Source organism: Pteropus alecto, unplaced genomic scaffold (assembly GCF_000325575.1).
Source record: "Pteropus alecto unplaced genomic scaffold, ASM32557v1 scaffold45, whole genome shotgun sequence".
Taxonomy (NCBI): Eukaryota; Metazoa; Chordata; class Mammalia; order Chiroptera; family Pteropodidae; genus Pteropus; species Pteropus alecto.
In genome coordinates, this window is record NW_006442491.1 from 2,613,065 (window position 1) to 2,633,113 (window position 20,049).

The window sequence follows — 20,049 nt, forward strand, 5'->3', positions numbered from 1 at the left end:
TTTCCCTCAGCCTGTCCCTCCCCTTCTCCCAGTCTCTCTGTCCTTCCTCACACCTCTCTCTCTTCTCCTTTATCTTCCCCGTCTCTCTTCCTCCAGCTCTCCCCTCTCTCCTCAGCCACCCTTCACTTCTCTCTGTCTTCTTCCTCTCTCCCACTCTCTTCCTTTCTCTCTCTCCCTCTATCTCTCCCTACTTTGCTCTCCCCTGACTCCCTCCTCCTCGCAGGCCAACGTGTGTTATTTTATTTGTCTAGAGAGAGCCTATTTGTTCAGTGATGTGTGGCCTCCTGGCCGCCTGCTTTAATGGGGGATGAGGAGGCTTGGTTTCTGTGAACATTAGCATACAGCTGCCGGCTCCTGCCCGGTTCCCGGCTCACTTTATCCCAGCCTTATCATCACCTCTTCTCTCAACCAGAAAACAATCAACAGCTCCTCACACGCAGCGACTTTTGAGCCCCTCTCCATTTCTTGGCTAACAGTCACTCACCCGGGTGTGCTTGTCTCTCTCTATCTGTCTCTCTCTCTCTCTCTCTCACCCTCACCCTCTTCTAAGAGTAAATAATGATTGGCTGGCTTTACATTTTATTTTCCGTGCAGTGTTCCCTTTCCTCTCACCTCACTTTTTATCTTTCTTTGGCCTTCCTGTGACACTTGGGTGTAATATAAGGAGCCATTTTTGGAAAGGAAGTGGTTTCACTCTATTACAAACTGATATATGCCAGGAGATCATTAGAGGTACCTGGGAGGCATGGTTGTTGCATGTGATTTGGGGGAATAAAACTTAGAAATATTAACTTTGGTATTTTCTTGTCAATATTCTTTGTTCAAAACTATAAAATTCCAAGATCAGGCTTAGAGTCCAAGATGTCCTCAGCTCAACAGCAAATACTGAAATGCATCTGTCTCCAGAGAATCCATGCCTGTGCACACCAAGAGAAGTTCAGATATTGGTCTCTTTGAAGCCCTTTCTTTTGCCAGTCTGCATCATCAGTAAGGAGTATATGTCTCTTTTCCCCTGAAGCCCTTAAAACAGCCAATTTCAAGCTTTGATCAACCACTCTTGGATACTTCTTTTATTCTTAGTCAAGTTGTTTCTCAGTGATAAAATGCTGAAGTCTGCACATATATGCTAAAATCCCTGCCTAGATTCATGAAAGTACTCGCTTTCTGACTATGTGATGCGGATTACAATAACCTTATCCAATATACTTTGTAGACTAAAGTATTTTCTAGACATCTTCAAATCTGCCATGATACTTATGGAGTTCTAAGATTGCTTTTTAAAAGGCAGCAAAGAAAAACATCAAATTTATGCATAATTCAATATTAAGATTGGCATTGTCATTTGGGGTCCCTTCAATGTGACTAGCTTTTTAATGGTAATACTTTGTCACAGAAATCATAATTGTTGATCTTCTGAGATTGTTCTGTTAATCTCCACTCAAGGGTCCCAGGGACTGTCACAGACATTTGCTCCATTTGCTGATGAATTTGACCCAAGGCCTCTCAGGGGAAAGGGGTGGCAGGAGGATAGTTTCTTGGGCTGACTCATTCTCAGGCCACTGAAGTATGGTTTTGTGTGTGTTGGGTTTGCAGTTTGAAGAGTGAACTAGTAGCAATTGTTCTCCAAGTTACACAGTTTAAACCATACGGCAGAAGCTGGGCCCTCTCCCTGAATGATCCACACATTTGTGTAAAACATATGTGTGAAAGAATTAGAGGAGTTTATTGCTTCCTTTTGCCTGCTTTAGACAAATCAATGTTCTAGAACAATTTTATTTTTGAGAAGTATCAGTTTGATACTGGGTGTAGAATTCAGTAATGATAACTATGACTTTTCCTCCGAATAGCTGTGTAATCCTTGTAATTGTGCCAACTCTTGCTAAACACTAACATGGATACAAAAAAAAAAGAGCAAAAACTTAACTATGTCTATGCAAACCAAATTTAAGCCCTGCTGGTCAATATTCAGTCATAAAGAGTGTCACACTATCAACTAAAAGAGATCCAAATAAATTAATAAATTAAATAAATTAAAACAATGTAGTATTTGTCTTTCCTGAATTCATGTTTTTTAGTAGGCACTTAATTTTCTTTATTTATAAGAAAGAGGGCCTCTGACCCATATTACAGGTGACATGTACCAGGCCCCCAATGCAAAGCAATAGTGTGAAGTGTCAAAGGGAATCAACTAGATTAATTTCCCACTAGCATTTTCTAGTTAAAACCCCTCGTGAACCTGTGTGTTGTCCTCCAGTTTCTCAGTGCATTTATTCTTATGCTCTACAATCTGAAGTAGAAATACAGGGATCGTGATGGCAGCCTCCTTGTTTCAAAAGTTGACTTAAACATTCTTACACAATCAGTCCCTCTGATGTTGTCTTACAGAGATCATTTCTCATTATCTGTTTTTCTAATTGTCCATTGTGGCCACACAATTTTCTTTTTTATCGCCCAGGAGTATTACTGGGTGATAAAACATGTGAAGAACTAACAAAATTGGAGCCAGAAAATTTCGAGAAACCAAATAGAGTCACACCCAAGGTAAAAACAAGTTTTACACAGTGCGATTTCATTTTATTGCTAAAATGGATTATTCTGCACAGGAATATATCTGGTATTAGCAGAGTGTCTCCTTGGCCCAGAACAGACATGGCTGTGCGCCACCTACTGGGATGACAGAAAACTACAGGCGTAAGTGGAAGAGGAAAAGAAATGACAAAACCAGGAGACGATGGTGCTCGGCTGCCAAGTCGGGCTTCAGAGAGGTTTCCTATTTATACAGTCTGCTTCCAGGAACTACGTGTGTGAAAACAGTAAAGTGGAGACCGCGACCACAACTAAATGATTCCTGGCCACGCGTACATGGGCAGGTGGTAGTAATTATAGTGCAGGTAGTCAAGGATGCTCTTCTCCACCAGCGTCTTATAGATGGTTTCCTGGAAAACTCTTTTGAGGTATTTCCTCGGCTTCTCTTTCAGGTTAATTTCCTCATCTTCTATCTGATGGGCTAACTGTTCTATGGAAGGAAGTTCTTCTTCCTGGAAAATGCAGCAAGAGGCCAGATACAGAAATTATTTGCACTTAGCCTCATAATAAGAGGGCAATTTCGCAAAAAATGAAAAAGATAGTGCTCAGTTCTCCAAGGATAGTCATTTTCTCCTAGCTTTTAAAAATTATTTATAATTGTGGCAAAATATACATAACATAAAATTTACCACTTTGCCCATTTTTAAATGTACATTTCAGTGGCATTAAGGAGATCCACATTGTTGTGCAACCATCACCACTCTCCATCCACAGAAGGTTTTCGTCCTCCCGAACTGAAACTCTCTCCCTATTAAACAATAACTCCCCATTTCCCCTCATCCCAGATCCTGGCAACCACCATTCTACTTTCCATTTCTATGAATTCGATTCCTCTAGGCACCTCACATATGTGAAATCATATAGTATTTGTCTTTCTGTGATTGGCTTACTTCACTTAGCATTACATCCTCAAGGTTCACCAAGCATAACAATTTTAAGCTCTTAATTTTCAGATAAAAATTATCTGTAGATCATGCTTGTTTTAAAAATAAAGTGATCAAAAATTTTTACCTGAAAACTCATAGATGATTTGCTTTACTTGGTTAGAATCCTCAAAGAATAGGATTAAAAAACTTAGAATAAATTCTTAGTAAAGTTAAATTTCATTGATATAGCTCTAAAGGTAGGGCTCAGAGAGAATAAAATTATATGAAGTTGAGAATCATATGCTGTGCATCTCTATAATATAGTAGGGGTTTCCCAAAATTTTATTATAAACATATTCAAACATAGAGCAAGGTGATAGAATTGTACAGTTAGCATCCACACACAATCACCTGAATTCTATGGCTAATGTTCTACAATATTTACTTCATCAATTATCTGTCCATCTATCTACAGGAGGGTAGCTATAAAAAGCACTTCACCAAGGTTTGAGCTGTGTGCTTTTCAAACACCACAATAATTGGAAATCACCTAAAGGAAGAGTCACGTGGACTTTGATGCTGTATTTATTTGAATTTCCAATAATTATTTTTATTTTGAACAGAAAAAAAGTAGATAACTTACAGAGTTCTATTGGATCATTAATTTATTAATAGTAAGAACATATAGATTAAAAAAATTAGATTCAAAATCTATGGAGGAACCAGGAAATTATCACTTGGTTATTTAAGTGAAACATTAATGGGTGTCAGAGATTATACATACATCACTTGGAATAATAGTCAGTGGGGACCAGGACTTCAAATCAGCTCAGAAAAGACAGAGAGTAAAGAAGCAACTGGTGCCCAGAGCTAAATATTAGAGGTGCTGAAATATTTGAGTGCCACTAGCATGTTCCTAAGCATACATTCGGCAGTATATATGAGGTTGGTTCTTTCTGCCTTAATTTTTCAGGAGAATTGTATCAAACAAAAAAATGAACTTACAAAAATTATTGAAGATTTTGGGCTCACGTTATACAATGTTGTTCTGACAATGGGGTAAATAGTATAAAGTCACAAAATAGAACTTTTAAATTTACCTAAAACAAATACTGCTCTAAATTGTAAACAGATTTTTGTGCATTTGCTTCTTATTGTATGACCTCTCTGTGTGACCATCTCCCCTCTAACTGATACCACTTCCCTTCTCAGAGTGACCATCCCCACTTCTCAGAATGACCATCCCCCCTGTCAGTGTGACCATCCCCCCTCAGTGTGACCATTCCCTCAGCGTGACCATCCCCCCTCTCAGTGTGACCATCCCCTCTCTCAGTTGACCACCTCCCCTCTTAATGTGACCATTCCCTCTCTCAAAGTGCTCATCTGTGACCAGCCCACTTCACAATGCTATATACATGACCTTTTGTGTCTGGGTCTTTCATTTAACATAATGTTTTGATGTTCGTCCACTTTGTAGAATTTATCAGTACTTCATTTCTTTTTATGGCAGAATGATAATACATTGTATGGACAGACTACATTGTTTATCCATTGATGGACATTTGGGCTATCTTCTCCCTTTTGGTTATTCTGAGTCCTGCTGCCATGAAAATTCATGTACAAGTATTCATTTGGATACTTATTTTTAAATTATTTGGTGGTATATACCCAGGATTACAATGACTAGGTCATATAATTCCCTGTGTAAGTTTTTTAGGAACTATCAACTGTTTTTCCACAGCCGCTGAACAATTTTACATTCTCACCAGCAATGTGTGAGGGTTCTAATATTTCTACATCTTTGCCAATACTTGTTATCATTTTTTTTTTACTAGAGCCAGCCTAGTGGGTGTGTATGGTATTTTATTGTGGTTCTACTTCGCATTTCCCTAATGATTAATGATGCTAACATCTTTTCATGTAAATAGGTTTACTTCTGGACTTTTAGTTTTATTTCATTGACCTATATCTTTACGTAAGTACCATACTGTCTTAGTCTGTAGTAAGTTTTGAAATTGAAAGGAGTGCGTTCTTCGACTTTAGTTTCTGAAATTGTTTTGGCTATTTGGAGTCTCTTGCACTTCCATATGAACTTCAGGATTGGCTTTTCCATTTCTACAAAAAAATGCCATTCGAATTTCAATAGGATTGCATTGCATCTGTAGGTTGCTTTGGATAGTATTGCCATTTTAACAATATTAAGTCTTCAAATCCAGGAACACAGATGACTTCCATTTATTTAAGTCTTCTTTAATTTGTTTCAGAAACGTTTTGTAGCTTTCAGTGTACAAGTCTTGCACCTCCTTGGTTAAATTTATTCTCAAGTATTTTATTATTTTTGATGCTACTGTAAATGGAATTGTTTTAATTTTATTTTTAGATTATTCATCGCTGATATAAACAACTGATTATTGTGTGATCTTGGATCTTGTAACTGCTGGATTAATTTATTAGCTCTAATGTTATTTTGTGGATTCTTTAGGATTTTCTATATATAAGATTATGTCACTGGAAAATATAGACAGTTTTACTTCTTTCTTCCCAACCTAATTTTTTCTCTTTTTCCTACCTAACTGCTCTGGCTAGAATGTTCAGTACAATGTTGAATGTGAAATCAGGCGTTCTTGTCTTGTTCCAGATCTCAGCGATCAAGCTTTCAGTCTTTCATCATTGAGTGTAATATTAGCTGTGGGTTTTTCGTAAATATGCTTTATCCAGTTGGTGAAGTTCTCTTCTATTTTTAGTTTAGTTTTTTTTTTTAGTATTTTTACCATGAAAACATATTTGAGTTAGTCCAATGCATTTTCTGCATTGAGATGTTAACATTTTCCCCCTCCCACTTCATTCTATTAATGTAGTGTATTACATTAATTAATTTTCATATGTTGAACCACTTTTATATTCTTGGGGTAAATCTCACTTGGTCACAGTATATAATCCTTTTAATATACTTCTGGATTTAGTTTGCTAGTATTCTGTTGTAGAATTTTGCATTTAAACTCATAAAGGATATTGCTCAGTAGTTTTCTGTTGATTTCCTTGTCTGGCTTTGGTATCAGGGTAATGTTGACCTCACAGAATGGAATAGGAAGCTATCCTTTCTCTTCTATTTTTTTGGAGGAGTTTGATAAGAATTGGTTTTAATTCTTCTTTAAATGTTTGGTTGAATTCACCAGTGAAGCCATCTGGTTGAGAGGTTTCTTTGATTAATGATTGAATACCTTCACTTATTACAGGTCTGTCGAGATTTTCTATTTCTTCTTGAGTCAGTTTTTGTAGTGTGTGTGTTCCTAGGAATTTGTTCATTTCATCTAGGTTATCTAATTGGTTGGCATACAATTGTTCATAGTATTCTCTGATAATTCTTTTTTGATTCTGTAAGATCAATATTAATGTCTCTACTTTCACTTCTGATTTCAGTAATTTCAATCTTTTTTTCTTAGCCTGTCTAGCTCAAGGTTTGTCAATTTTGCTGATCTTTTCAAAGAACCAACTTTTGGTTCATTAATTTTCTCTGTCATTTTCCTATTTGCTACTTCGTTTATCTACATTTTAATTTTTATTATTTCCTTCCTCTGCTAGCATTGAGTTTTGTCTTTCTCTTTTTAGTTCCTTAAGGTATAAAAGTAGGTTATTGATTTGAGATCTTTCCTTTTTTAAAACTTAGGTATTTATTAAAACTTAGGAATTTCCCTCTGAAACTGCTTTTGCTACATCTCATAAAGTTTGGTATGTTGTGTTTTCATTTTCATTTGTTTCTAAGTATTTCTAATATCCCAATAGATTCCTCCTTTGAAATTAAATAAGTTGCTTAATAGTCTGTTGTTTAATTTCTATAAATTTTTTGAATTTTTGTTTTCCTTCTGTTTTTGATTTCTAGTTTCATTTCATTGTGGTGAAAGAAATAGTTTGAATGATTTACATATTTAAAATTTATTGACAATCATTTTGTGGCCTCACATATGGCCTTTCTTGGAGAATGTTCCATGTGCATTTGAGAAGAAGGTGCATCATGCTATTATTGGGTAGAGTGTTCTGTATTTATGTGGTAGGTCCAGTTGGTTTACAGTGTTGTTCAAGGCCTCTATTTCCTTATTAATCTTTTGATTATTCTTAGCATTCTTGAAAGTGAGATATTGAAGTCTCCAACTATTATTTTAGAACTATTTCTTCTTTCAATTCTATCAACTTTGCTTTATAGATTTTGAGGTTCTGTTGTCAGGTGTATATATGTTTATAATGTAACTTTCTTAGAGGATTTCGAAGAGTGATTTTCACTACACTGCCATTGGTCAGTGACTCTTTGGCTTCAGCCACAGCTAACTGCAGTGGCAGTAGATTTCCTCTTTCTACCTCCACAAAAGGATTTGAGATGTCTTGTAATGAGCTTGATATTTTAATAAATGATATGTAGATTTGACATGACTTATAATAACAGTCATAGATATTAGTCTTTTATTCTTTTCACTATCAGCCTGTCTACCATAACTGTCACCACCACCATTATTTGTGGTGACTGGCACTCACTGGAAGCCATTCTTTTGTGAATATACTTGCACACACCCCTTCCTTATCTCCTCCCACAGCTCTCTGAGGTGTAAACAGTTAGTCCCTGTTCCGCAGGGAATATGAGCTGGAAGTAGACACCACTGCATACACCATCTCTTTCTGTGGCCTTCTCCACTTGACAAATACAAATATAGAAACAGAACAATCCCCAGCGGAGGCTTTTCCTCCAGAGGTTTCACTTTCTGGAAACCTAGAAAACCCACAAAAATGGCTGGGGAGCCCTTAGTGTATCTTCCTCAAATGTCCATAGCCACTTCCGGTCCACTGAAAGGGCCTGCTGTCCACACTGGGTTCATTCATAATAAACTGACCGACAGCAAATGTCTGTTCATTGGTAAAGGTTGAGGGTTCTCAGCGAGTGCCATGAAAAGTGAGTTATGGGTTTGACAGTTTACTTGGAAAGGTGAAGAGAAAGCTTCCCTTTTAAGTTTGAGACCTAAAACCCCTTGGCCCTGTGCAAAATGTTAACTGTGGAGCTCAGATCTGGGGTTTAGAGGATTTAGGCACAGAGTTCTGATTGGAAAACTAAAAAACTAATGAATCTTTAGTATGGGTCAGCTTTGAGCTGCAGACGACATTTTGAGAAGCAAGGAGGCATCTGAGGAGTTGAGCGGAGTTCAGTAAGCACCAGGCTTACAACTTGGACTCATATTTCAATGAGAGCTGACTTCCTCACAGCTTCAGGACAAAGTGCAGGGAATGTATATTTATCTGCCAGCTTCCTATGGGGATCCTAAAGATAATTGTGTTTGCTTTAAGTTTTAAACCTATTTTTCTCAATCTGAATCTACTTCAGATTATTATAGTTATTTAAATTTCTCAGCTTGTACCCCAGGAATAAAACTGAAAAGCAGAGGGGTGGTAGGATGCGCAATGAAGAGAAGGTACCAAGCCACGCAGTTTGGCCTGGTGTGGCTCCGTGCCTACGTTCTTGTTTTTGGAGTGAGAGATCCTTGACTTTGAAGCTTGCTGGCCACTGACTAGCTGTGTAACCCACGGCAGTTCATTTAAAATCTCTCAGCTTCAGCTTCCTCACTAGTAAAGTGGAAATAATAGTACCTTCGTCCACCTGAGAGTTTTCTTGTTAGGCTTAATCAAGGTGATACATGCTGGGCTAGAATGGAAGGGATCTGTGCTGTCCAATATGGCAGCCGACACCGTGGGAACCTTCAGGGGGTGTGGGCACTCTCCAGAGGAATGGCAGCAGAGACACAGGACTTTCCCATTTAGACTGTCAAATGAGAGAGAAGCTCAGCTGTGCTCTAGCCCTTGTCTGAATGAAGCAAGGGAGAGTCTAGGGTGGGTCTTTGACTACTTTCTGAGCACAGATGTTGACTTTCCCCAACTCTGGTAAGGACTCTAGTGCTGAAAGAAATAATTTAAAATTTCACAAATATTTTACTATTTACATTGCAGAGTCAAATTTCTTGCTAAGCATGGAGCCTTTGGGATATGCAGCCTAACTTCCAGTTAATTCTGTATCACTTTGAGAAAGAATTTTTGGTTATAAAAGGAGTGTGTTTGGACATCTGATGACTTCTCTTTACATGTTCAAAACAACATGTGTGCACAAATGTTTAGCACATGCTGGCAAATACAGACAGAAACTAAAGGAATGCAATCTTCATTCTTGAGGGCAAGTAGATACAACTCATATTCAGTTTTCCACCAACAGTGTTAGCTGATAATGAAAGTACAGTTACTTGTAAAAAGGAAAAAGATGCCCTTCATAAAAGGATTTAAATGATCCACTTTCCCTGAATATCGCCATCCATGTTTACATACTCTGTAGTTTGTTTATATGAAGTACAGTTGGCTTTAAAAGTAAAACCATAAAACGGGAATGTAGAGAAAAGTCTAAATGATCAGCAACTATAAACTGCTTATAATTTGCAAGGAATAACCCACATATCCATTAACCACTCTTACCTTCTTGGAAGTTAAGATTTGGCGTAACTCTTTCCTGAGATCGATAAAACGATCGTGAAAGAGGGCCATGCACCATGGCTCTGTGAAGTAGCTAGTGAGGGAAAAAAAGATTCAGTTAGCTGGAAACCCTCTCATTACCATTAATAAAGTATTTACCTGCTTTTTTTGCCTTTATAAATTACAGTCCTGGCCCCATTGTAATCGTTTGCTCATAAAATGCCTCGTAGAGCAGCCTGGCCAATCAATTTTTTAAATGGATGTTCCTGATGTAAGGCCAGGTTCCGTAATTACATTTAAAGTGGTTTAATTCAGAGCTGGGGCAAGACCCAGTGAAGAATCCTGATTTTATCAGAATTTAAAAGCCTGAAGACTTGTAAAGAACGGTGTCTCCATTATCTGCCCTCGCTTGAGAAAAACAGATTGCAGGATTAACTGAACTGCTGCATAAACAAATTAAATTTGGGTAGACAATAGCACAAATGTTGCTCATCATTACGGTTTCTGGATTAATAATGACCAGAAAAACAGACCACCTCCGTGTTGCAACACGGTCTTCCTGTAATCGCACTGATGCTTAATTGAATCTCTTCTAGGAGAGCAGCTTTTGCTGTTTATACTTGTTAATTTTCTACTGAAAACTCTTTCAATAAATGCTTTCTTACATGGAGGATGATATGGCCATCCTTTATTTACAGATGATTGCTAAAAATTTGATGCATTCTTGGGATAACCAAGAACATTTACTGGTTTTAAACTCTTACTTCATTTTAATGTTAAGTGTATTGGAACAGGAAACTTCACTTCCTCAGAGTTAGAGGCACATTGATTATGTTGGCTTCACTCTTGCTGGATGTGAGTCTGTCGTCTCTATTACTGCTAATGGATGTCATGTATGTGCACAGGGGAAGAAAAAACTGGTGCCCACGTGCAGATGGGCACCTTCTGTTTTCCGAGACTTAAAGTTAATTCTTAGGGAAGGAGCTAACAAGTTCCAGGAACCAGTGAGGCACTGAAAGACAACTCTAATGACAAGAGCCTATGCTACGATCAGCGTGGACTCTGCTATATCAGTTATTATCAATCACCTATTTGTGTGACCAAATTTCATGCTTAATTACCTACTTTGTTAAGGTCTCCTATTCATGCAACTATTAATTCCACTAATATTTACTCTATACCCATTACGTGCCCATTACTGTTCTGAGTACTGGGGAAACAGCAGGGACCAAAAGAGACAAATATTCATGTCACCATGGAGCTTACATTCAAGCAACAGGTAAATATATAGAATATTAGAGAATAAGAACTGCTTAGGAGAAAACATAAATCAAGCAAGGACAGAAGAGGGCCAAAGAAAGGCTAAGTCACCTAAGGTGGCGACTTAGTGAGTAAAGACTTGAGGGAAGGGAGAGAGTGAACCACGTGAGGATCTGGGGGAAGAGCCCTCTGGAGAGAGAGAACAGCAGGCGTGAAAGCCAGAAGCAGGTGTGTGCCCAGACCACTCAGGGAAGCGGGATGGGTATAAATAAAGAGGGGAGTGGTAGGAGATGAGCTTAGGAAGGTGATGGGTGGGAAGAGTGCTCCTAGAAGCGGGCATCCAGTCAGATATGTCGTGTAATTGCTCCATGGCCATCTAGCTCAGCACTTGTCTGCAACAGGCATTAGATGTTCTACAGATGTTCACTGAATGAATGAAGAAATAATGAGTGAATGCATATTGCACTGTATACATTCCATATGACTGGCTTTGATTGGTCTTTCATTAATATAGAATAAAATTCTGCCAAATAAATCGGTGACAAAACTCTGCAAAATACTCCAGGATGGGCTATATTAAAGGGAGGAGAAAACTCAGTGGGAACAGCAGAAAAGCCATGTGTGAGATCAGTGTTTAAGAATGGTCTTTCTGAGCTCTAGAGCATCGAAGTCCGAGGGTGTCAGAAGGGCACCTTACAGAAATCTGTCAGAGAATTGCTCACCCCTGGAATTACTCGAGGCCACCAAATCCTGAACGAATGTAGTCAAGTCAATGTGAGTCCTGGCTGGAGTTCTGAGCCCCTACAAGCCCTGGCCAACATCCAACATCTAATTCCTGGAATTAAGACATTAGTGTGGGGCTGGCCACCTCATTGGAATGATGTTTTGACCTGTCTCAGACCATAGCTTCTTGGACCAAAGAATCAATAATAGCTGAAGTCCAGACACTCAAGCGCAGCTTTGCCAGGATGGTCCCTGCCTATTATGTCTAGACAACTTCTAGAGAAGCTTCAGGGAATTGTGGACATGAAAATATTGAAACTATTATAATTCTAAGTTAGGCACCAACGGGTCCATTTAAATTTGTCACTATCTTTCCTCAGTTACTGAGATTCCCCTCTGTGGGTTTCCATGGCACCTTCAGGAGTTCCCATCCTCTGGTTTTGAAGGTCTACAGCCACATACATCTAGGAGGCATAACTCTGTCTTTCTGCTTTCCTTGCCCAGCCCTGCTCTCTTCCAACAACCCAGGTGCTGTTCAGGCAGTCTTTCCACCCATTGCCTTCATCACTCTCTCCTCTTCATTGTCTGCTTCAAAGAAGGAGTTCTGGGGAAACCTTACTGCCCTTAGGGTCACAATGCTGCCCACCCTAGGTTCTGGCCCACCATCTAATGCCCACATTTTCACAGCCTCTGTTCATGAAGCCAAGCACAGATGGCTAGAGAAGTAAGTGGCCCTTAATCTTCTGAAAATATAGCTGCTAAGCCTGTATGCACAGTGGGGGTCAACAGGAAGTTGGGTGTATTGCAAATTCTTTCTTTTGCTGGCTTTGAAACTCTCCATGGCCTCTCACACCAACATCCAGCAGAAATAGCAACTCGGTATTTGACGATTCCTCGTCTCATCATAGAATGTTAAACAGTTTGCATAGAGGCCTAGCAGACCTGAAATTGTATTTCTTTCACACTCCCCACCACTGCCTCCTGTGACAAACATTTTGAGATCCTTGTCCAGAAGGTGACAATTTCTGTAGCAAACTGCTATCGATATTCCTGGAAGTTGTTGGTGGCAGTCATTTTTATTTACAAAATGGAAAGAGGTTTATAGCTCTTTTTTCGGACTTTTTAAAAATTTTCAAGAAAGAACTTGGGTTCCATTAAAGCAAAAAGTGATAGTGAAATAGTACCCCTGAAATCAAACTAACAAGTTGACTTCTGAAGACTTGTTTTCAATTTTATTGCAGTGGTGGTCCCTAGAGACAATTTCCACAGGGTCATGAAATGATAACACTCCCACACCTGGGAGAGCTAGTGCATCGCCAAGAGGAGTGTGTAGGCTAACCTATCTGGAGAGCAGCTTCTGCACATCTGTCTGCAACATCAGATTGCTCACAGCCTGCCTTATGGATCAAGGTAAATATGTATAAAGTGACACCTTAGCCAGGGGTAAAACAAGGATTTTGGACTCTGTCAATCCCTAAGGCAGGACTCCCATTGGAAGTTCTCTTATTCCAATTGCAACTTTGATCCGAAGACATTTAGAACTGAATGGGTTTTATGAAGAAAATGGCAGCAGATAATCCGCAGTCTCCAAGGTGCCCTTGACCTGCTCTGTTTAAAGGATTCAGGTCAGGCTCTTGAGAGGATGCAGAATTAGCAACATCTCCTGTCAGATAAAGTAGCCGCTATTTCTCAGGGAAGGTGTTAGATGTAAGATGTGGTGGGTACTGGTGAAAAGGAACTGTTTCCTCTGATTAAGAAAAATAATTGTACCAAAAATCTACCCAGTAAAGAGTCTTACTTGCAAGGTCCTCAGATGTCACAGAAACTATTTATTTTGGTAGTGATTTTTGAAAGGCTCGCTGAACGACCTCGGAGTGGCCACTATGTGAGGACATCCTTTCTCCTTTATGTAACTCTTTGGGCTGTGACTGTCGGTCATTTACCACTCACAGCCCCAAAGTAGCCTGGCCTCTGTCCATAATTGACTTTTGTGCTCCCCAAGACCTTGCTTACTTCTGGAAAATCAACTTTTAAAAAATTAATAGATTTTATTTTCAAAGCAGTACAGAGTTATCCATACTCCCTCCTTCCCTCAGTTTCCCCTATTATTAATAGCTTGCATTAGTGTGGTGCATTTATTACAATTCATGAACCAATACTGATACATTACTCTTGATTAAAGTTTGCAGTATACACTTGGGTTCATTTGCTGTATCGAACATTCTACGGGTTTTGACAAACAAGTCATGTTATGTATCCGCCACTACAGGATTGTGTAGAATAGTTGCACTGCCCTAAAAATCCCCTGTGCCTCCCTCCCTTCCTCTGAACCCCTGGAAAGTTAACATTTTAGGAAACTGACTTTTATTAGAGAAAATGGAGCTGCGTACCAATTTTATAAATCATTTTAATAACTCTATAGTTTCCAGTATTTCTCTCAGAAATAAAGTAGTATCCTCCCCATGCAAAACACTATGCCTTTCAAACTTGCCAGTGGCCCCTACAAATAATGACTATGTGGCTTGAGCCTTTGGCTTTCTGAGGTGCTGGATTTGGGATCAGCTTAGAAAGAAAGCTATTCAAGTTTCTATAATGTGTAGGGGGTTATGATTTGGGGGAAAAATTTAAATGTAGGCATTTTAATTTACTTACTAAAAACCCACATGCTTTAGTTACCAAACCAAATACACATATGAAGCTGGGGTGAGGTATGTTCATGGAGAATTTCAGAACCACACCCATTCAGGACAAGGAGGAAGCTGCGTGTGGAAAGCCCTCGTTGGCAAACCTTAGTCTCTCCTGTGGATGAGGCATCCTGACATCAGGGCTGTCGGGCCTGTCTCCTTCCAGCAGGTGCTGATGTATTTATTTATTCAACAGCAAAAAAATTTAATCCCATTGTGGAAAAAAAAGAAATGGGCTTGCATTATATTTCTTTTTTGACTCTGCATGGGAAGGACAACTTCAACCTCGATGGCAAGTGGCACCCAGCTGAGCATTTCCTATACTGGCCGCTTTAGTTAATTGGGAACTGGAATTCTGGAAAGCCATGGTCAGCTCCCTTTCCACACTAGCTGTGGATTGTGGACATCCCTCTTCCACACTGGGATGCCCTGGGCTGTGGAGGAGCTGACTGAGGCTGCATCAGGGCATACCTTCAGAGTCCATTTCTAGCTCACTCCAGATCTGCACCCCGACCTCCCACTGTTCCCTTTGCTGCCTCCTCCTGTGGAGGGTCTAAGAATCTTACCCCTCCCACCCCTCCAAATACCTTGCACCCTGGCTTTCCTGCAGTCTCTGCAGCTCAGAGGACCCTTTTCCAAGTTTACGTCTTTCCCAGTGCCATCCAATGTTCAAGTTCAACACAAACCTCCTCCTTGAAATGAACTCCTGGCTGAGTGATTCCATTCACTTTCTCTGAACCATTTTCACTGCATGGAGCACTTCTGACCTTGAAAGAAAGTTAACCTGGTGCATATCTGGTTTTCTTACACACTGTGTGCTCTGGGTCCCCACAGCATCTGGCACAGGGCTGGTCCTCTCAAGACTGAACGAGCAGCTGGGGCCTGTGCTCTTGAAGAGGTGAAGGCAGGGGCCAGATTTGGGCTGCTCTCTCTCCTCTCTATGGAGAGCTTCTGCACCAGCTGCAGTGACCGAGCTTAGGGTCAGTGGGAGGGGTTTAGAGTGCCACGGAACCCTGTGGGCCTCCTCTGAATCATCCTGGAAATGTAGCAGCCTTCATTATTAAAATTAGAAGTACTCTGAGAGATGGGAATAAATGGCATAGATGATAGAGGCTTTGTTCATCCCTCTTGCGATCAAATCAAAGTTGTGACCGAAACACAGAGCAAACAGCAAGCAAAGTTGCCTAGGATCTAGATGAAGAGAAGCACTACAAGTAGGGAGAGAAATAATTAATCAACCTGCAATGGTAGAAGGTAGGAGGGGGTGAAGATGCGAGGCCGCTGGGTACCCAGTGGCTGAGTGGGACAGAGATTGCGGCAGTTGGAGCTGTCACCTGCAGACGCCCCTTAAAAGAATCATGTCCAGGAGCAGGCTTTTGTGGTGATGGACCAGTGCCGGGTCAGCTGCACAGGGGCACCTGGGACTTACAGGGAGACACTGAGTTGTCAGAGCAAGGGCTAGAGGCGAGGCTCTCTCCTGGGCAGAAGTGCTGGTGTTATGCATTGTTACTCTGTTGAGTCCTCCTCACTCTCAGTGTGCGGGAACAGCACCACCATAGCTGAGATGTCATCAAATTGGTTAGCAGAGGTTGCTCTGCCCAAAGGATCCCCTGAAACTCTGCCTCACCCAACTCGCGGCCCCATCCGAACCACATCCAATTGTGTCCTCAGCGAGTCTGGTGATCTTTGCTGAGCAGCGCCAAGACTCACACTGGTGGTAGCTGGCCTTGGTTTCTGTGTAACCTCTTGAGGCAACTATAAGCACAGCATCTGTGGATTGCTTGATGAATCTTAACAGGTGGCCCTGGAGGGGCACAGTCTGGGGCTAAACTTGGCCTGCAGCTGACTCATCTCAGGACTGTGCCACTGGATACCTACTACACAAAGCCATGCTAATAAGACTGGGACACATAGGAGCTTTGCTTAGTACATAGAAACGGACACATATAGGCAGCCAAAATGAGAAGACAAAGAAGCAGAAACCATGTGAGAGAACAGAACAGAGATCCAGGAATAATGGAGTCAAGCTGTCTAACAGATGCAGAGTTCAAAACACTGATTATAAAGATGCTCAATGAACTTAGGGGAAGTGTAGATGAACTCAGTGAGAACTTTAACAAAGAGATAAAAAAAAATGGAAATGGAAATTATAAAAGGGAACCAGTGAGAAAAGAAGAACACATTATCTGAGATGAAGAGTGTATTAGAGGGAATCAACAGAGTGGATGAAGAAGAGGATTGAACCACCAATATAGAAGATGGGGAAGCCAAGAACACTCAATCAGAATGGCAAGAAAAAAGAAGCCAAGACTATAATAATAATTTAAGGAGCCTAGGGGACACATGTAAAAACATCTGTGTCATAGGGGTACCTGAATGAAATCAAGAAGTTGAAGAGCTATTTGAAGAGATAATGATGGAAAAGTTCTCTAACCTGATGAAGGAAATAGACACACAACCCCAGGAAGCAGAGAGAATCCCAAGAAAGAGGAAGCCAAAGAGGCTCACGCCAAGACACATCATAATTAAATGCCAAAGTTTAAATACAGAGAGAGAATCTTAAAAGCAGCAAGAGAAAAGCAGTTAGTTACCTACAAGGGAGCACTCACAAGACTGGCAGCTGATTTCTCAAAAGAAACTATACAGGACAGAAGGGCTTGGCACAAAATATTCAATGTGATGAAAACTCAGGATCTTCAACCAAGAATACTTTATCTAGCAAAGCTATCATTTAGAGTTGAAGGACAGATACAGAGCTTCTTGGACAAAAATAAGCTAAAGGAATTTATCAACATTAAGCCAGTATTACAGAAAACATTGGAGAGACTTCTTTAAGAAGAAAGAACATGTATCAAAAATATGAATAAAGAATGGTAATAACTACATTCCTATCAACAAGTACCTCAAATAGAAAAGAATTAAGTGTTCTAACCAAAATATAGAGTAGCTGAATGGATAAGAAAATAAGATCCTTACATATGCTGCCCAAAAGAGTCTCACTTAAGATTAAAAGACAAACACAGACTAAAAGGAAGGGGATTAAAAAAGTTATTGCCTTGATGGACCTAGAGAGTATTGCACTGAATGAAATAAGTCAGATAAAGACAAATATCGCATGATTTCATGTACATGTGGAATCTAAAGAACAAAATCAACAACAACAACAACAAAAATAGAAACAAACTCATAGATACAGAGACTATTTTGAAGGTTTACTAGATGGGAGAGCGGTTGTAGGATGGTGAAAAAGGACAAAGGGATTAAGAAGTACAAAAGGATAATTACAAAATAGACATGGAGAAATAAAGTGTAGCATAAGGAAAATAGTTAATAATGTTGTAATAAATATGTAAGGGGAAAAAGGGATACTAGATTTAGTGGGGTGATCACTTCGTAAGTTATATAGATCTCTAATCACTATGCTGTACAACTGAAACTAACATATTTTATGCCAACTATAATTGAAAAAAAAAACTCGTTGAATTGTACAATGTAAATATGAGCAACTAATTGTCTACTATATTTCAATAAAGCTGCAAAAAATTAGAAATACTTTGAATTTAACCAGACTCATTTTGAAATTGATTACAACATTGAGTCAAACGAAGATAATATCCTTTCGATATAGGAATGTTAGAAAGAAGTTTTAAGAAAAGTTTTAGGTCTAATTTCTCTTCCTCCCAAACTGTGCTTTGGTTTCTTTCCTTATTCATAGAAAGAAGAAGAACATTTGGAATTCTTGCCATGGCTAGGGGGCAGGTCTGCGTTAACGGCCCCAAGTGCTACGGATGACCAGCATTAGTGAGGAGCTTTCGGGAAATTTATATTTATATGAATATTGTGACTTAAAAAAAAAACTAGAAAATATTAACTTATTTCTCAATTGATATTCAAAAAGGGAAGACTAACCAGAGCCACTAAGTAACCCACAAAGCTGGTCGCCGAGAAGACTTCAGGGGAGAATGTCAGGTAAGAACATAGCCACAACAGGATTTCTAAGTGGTTCTGTAGATTTGGGTATTAACATCACAAAGTCATTTCTACACAGCTGTGAGAAAAAATTTACACAAATTATCCAGGGTCCAAACAGAAGATATTACTGTCTCTGTTCATTTTGTCAGTGGCTGGCCTGGTTTTTTTTTTAGAGCACTTAAATTCTTTACCACTTCCGCAAATAATACACTTTTCTCAGAAGGTCTGGGAAATGTCTACTCATGGAACTGAATTAACCATTTCTGGTCGATATGGTCCAATCATTAAGCAATTGATCAGATTTCACCAGAGCTTATCCTCATCTGGTCATTTGGCCTCTTGTATTGACAAAATCGTATCGTCTGAGAGAGGATCTGGTAACTAGCTTAGCCATTGGTCATGCTGAAGACTGAGAAAAGCAAATTGACAAGACACACTGGAAGAAGCTGCATTCACTGGCCTTAGAAAAAAATATAGCATGTCTAAGGGAAAAGAAAAGTGTCGTTCTTTCAAACTTTGGATCTTAACGCCAAGGCCAAGGCCCTTCTGGCAGGCAGATGGGAAAGGAGAGTTGCAGAAAAGCAAAGGTGGGTTCCCCAGTGTCCAAATAGTTCAACCGGAAATTGCCAAACTACTCAACAGTTAGGAACAAGGAGGTGACTGGGCAGAGAAGAAACACATCTCTTTCTCCAAAATCTTTATTTAGATCTTTTTTCAAATGAAAAGCGTTCTAGTTTTCTCTTGTGACAACAGTCATCTTCTGCTTTTAGACCTGCTTTTAGAGCTGGAGAGGGTCTCCAGCTGCCACTCACATGTGCACAGAGGTGTGTTCGAGCTGGAAATGTGCCTAAGAGTTGCCTTTACTCCTGGTGGGGGAACAGCAGTTGGGTGGCGTGCAGAATTGCCTTCAAGAATAAGGTTCTCACTATACATCTCCTTTCTTTTACTAACAGCATGTTAGATTCATGGCAGAGGACAGAATTCTCCTACAATACCCAGTTGTAGGTTATACTCAAGGGTGAGTCTCAGCCTTGTGGTCTAGTGGGCTGGAGTGTGGCTGCTGGACTTGTCTCTCCTGTGTACATTCTGACGTGCAGAAGGTAGGAAGTGATAAACGTCATGGTATATAATCAGAGGGCCAGGTATGACCTACAGACGTGTTTGCTTTAGCCTGAATAACATATGGAAATTGGATTTCTGTCCTTTTTTTTTTAAAAAAAATCAGATTTGGCAACGCTGGGTCCTCATTGTTATGTGGCAGCAATTAGATCAATTGATGTCCCCTGTGGTTTATCATTGTCATCTCCCAGCGTAAGTGGGACACAGTGGACATGTGGGTCTGCCAAGCCTGGTTAAGGGGTTTGGGTGAGATGGAGGCAAGTTTAGAAGTGATAGAGAAACTTATGCTGGCATAGCACAGAAGGGCTGCAAGGAGTATACCTCCAGAAGACCAAAAGCAAGAG

General features: G+C 39.8%; 1 protein-coding gene across 1 annotated transcript in view; it reads right to left on the bottom strand.

The window, feature by feature from the left end:
• Positions 1–2,530: 2,530 nt before the first annotated feature.
• The window catches only part of CFAP61 (cilia and flagella associated protein 61), a 271,044-nt gene continuing 253,525 nt past the window's right edge, over positions 2,531–20,049 (bottom strand). Inside the window, exons 28-29 of the mRNA XM_015597027.2 lie at positions 9,951–10,041; positions 2,531–3,038 (exon numbers count right to left, since the gene is read on the bottom strand). Coding sequence (XP_015452513.1) covers positions 2,838–3,038; positions 9,951–10,041 — 292 coding nt within the window. The 3' untranslated portion in view covers positions 2,531–2,837. The remainder of the gene's footprint in view (positions 3,039–9,950; positions 10,042–20,049) is intronic.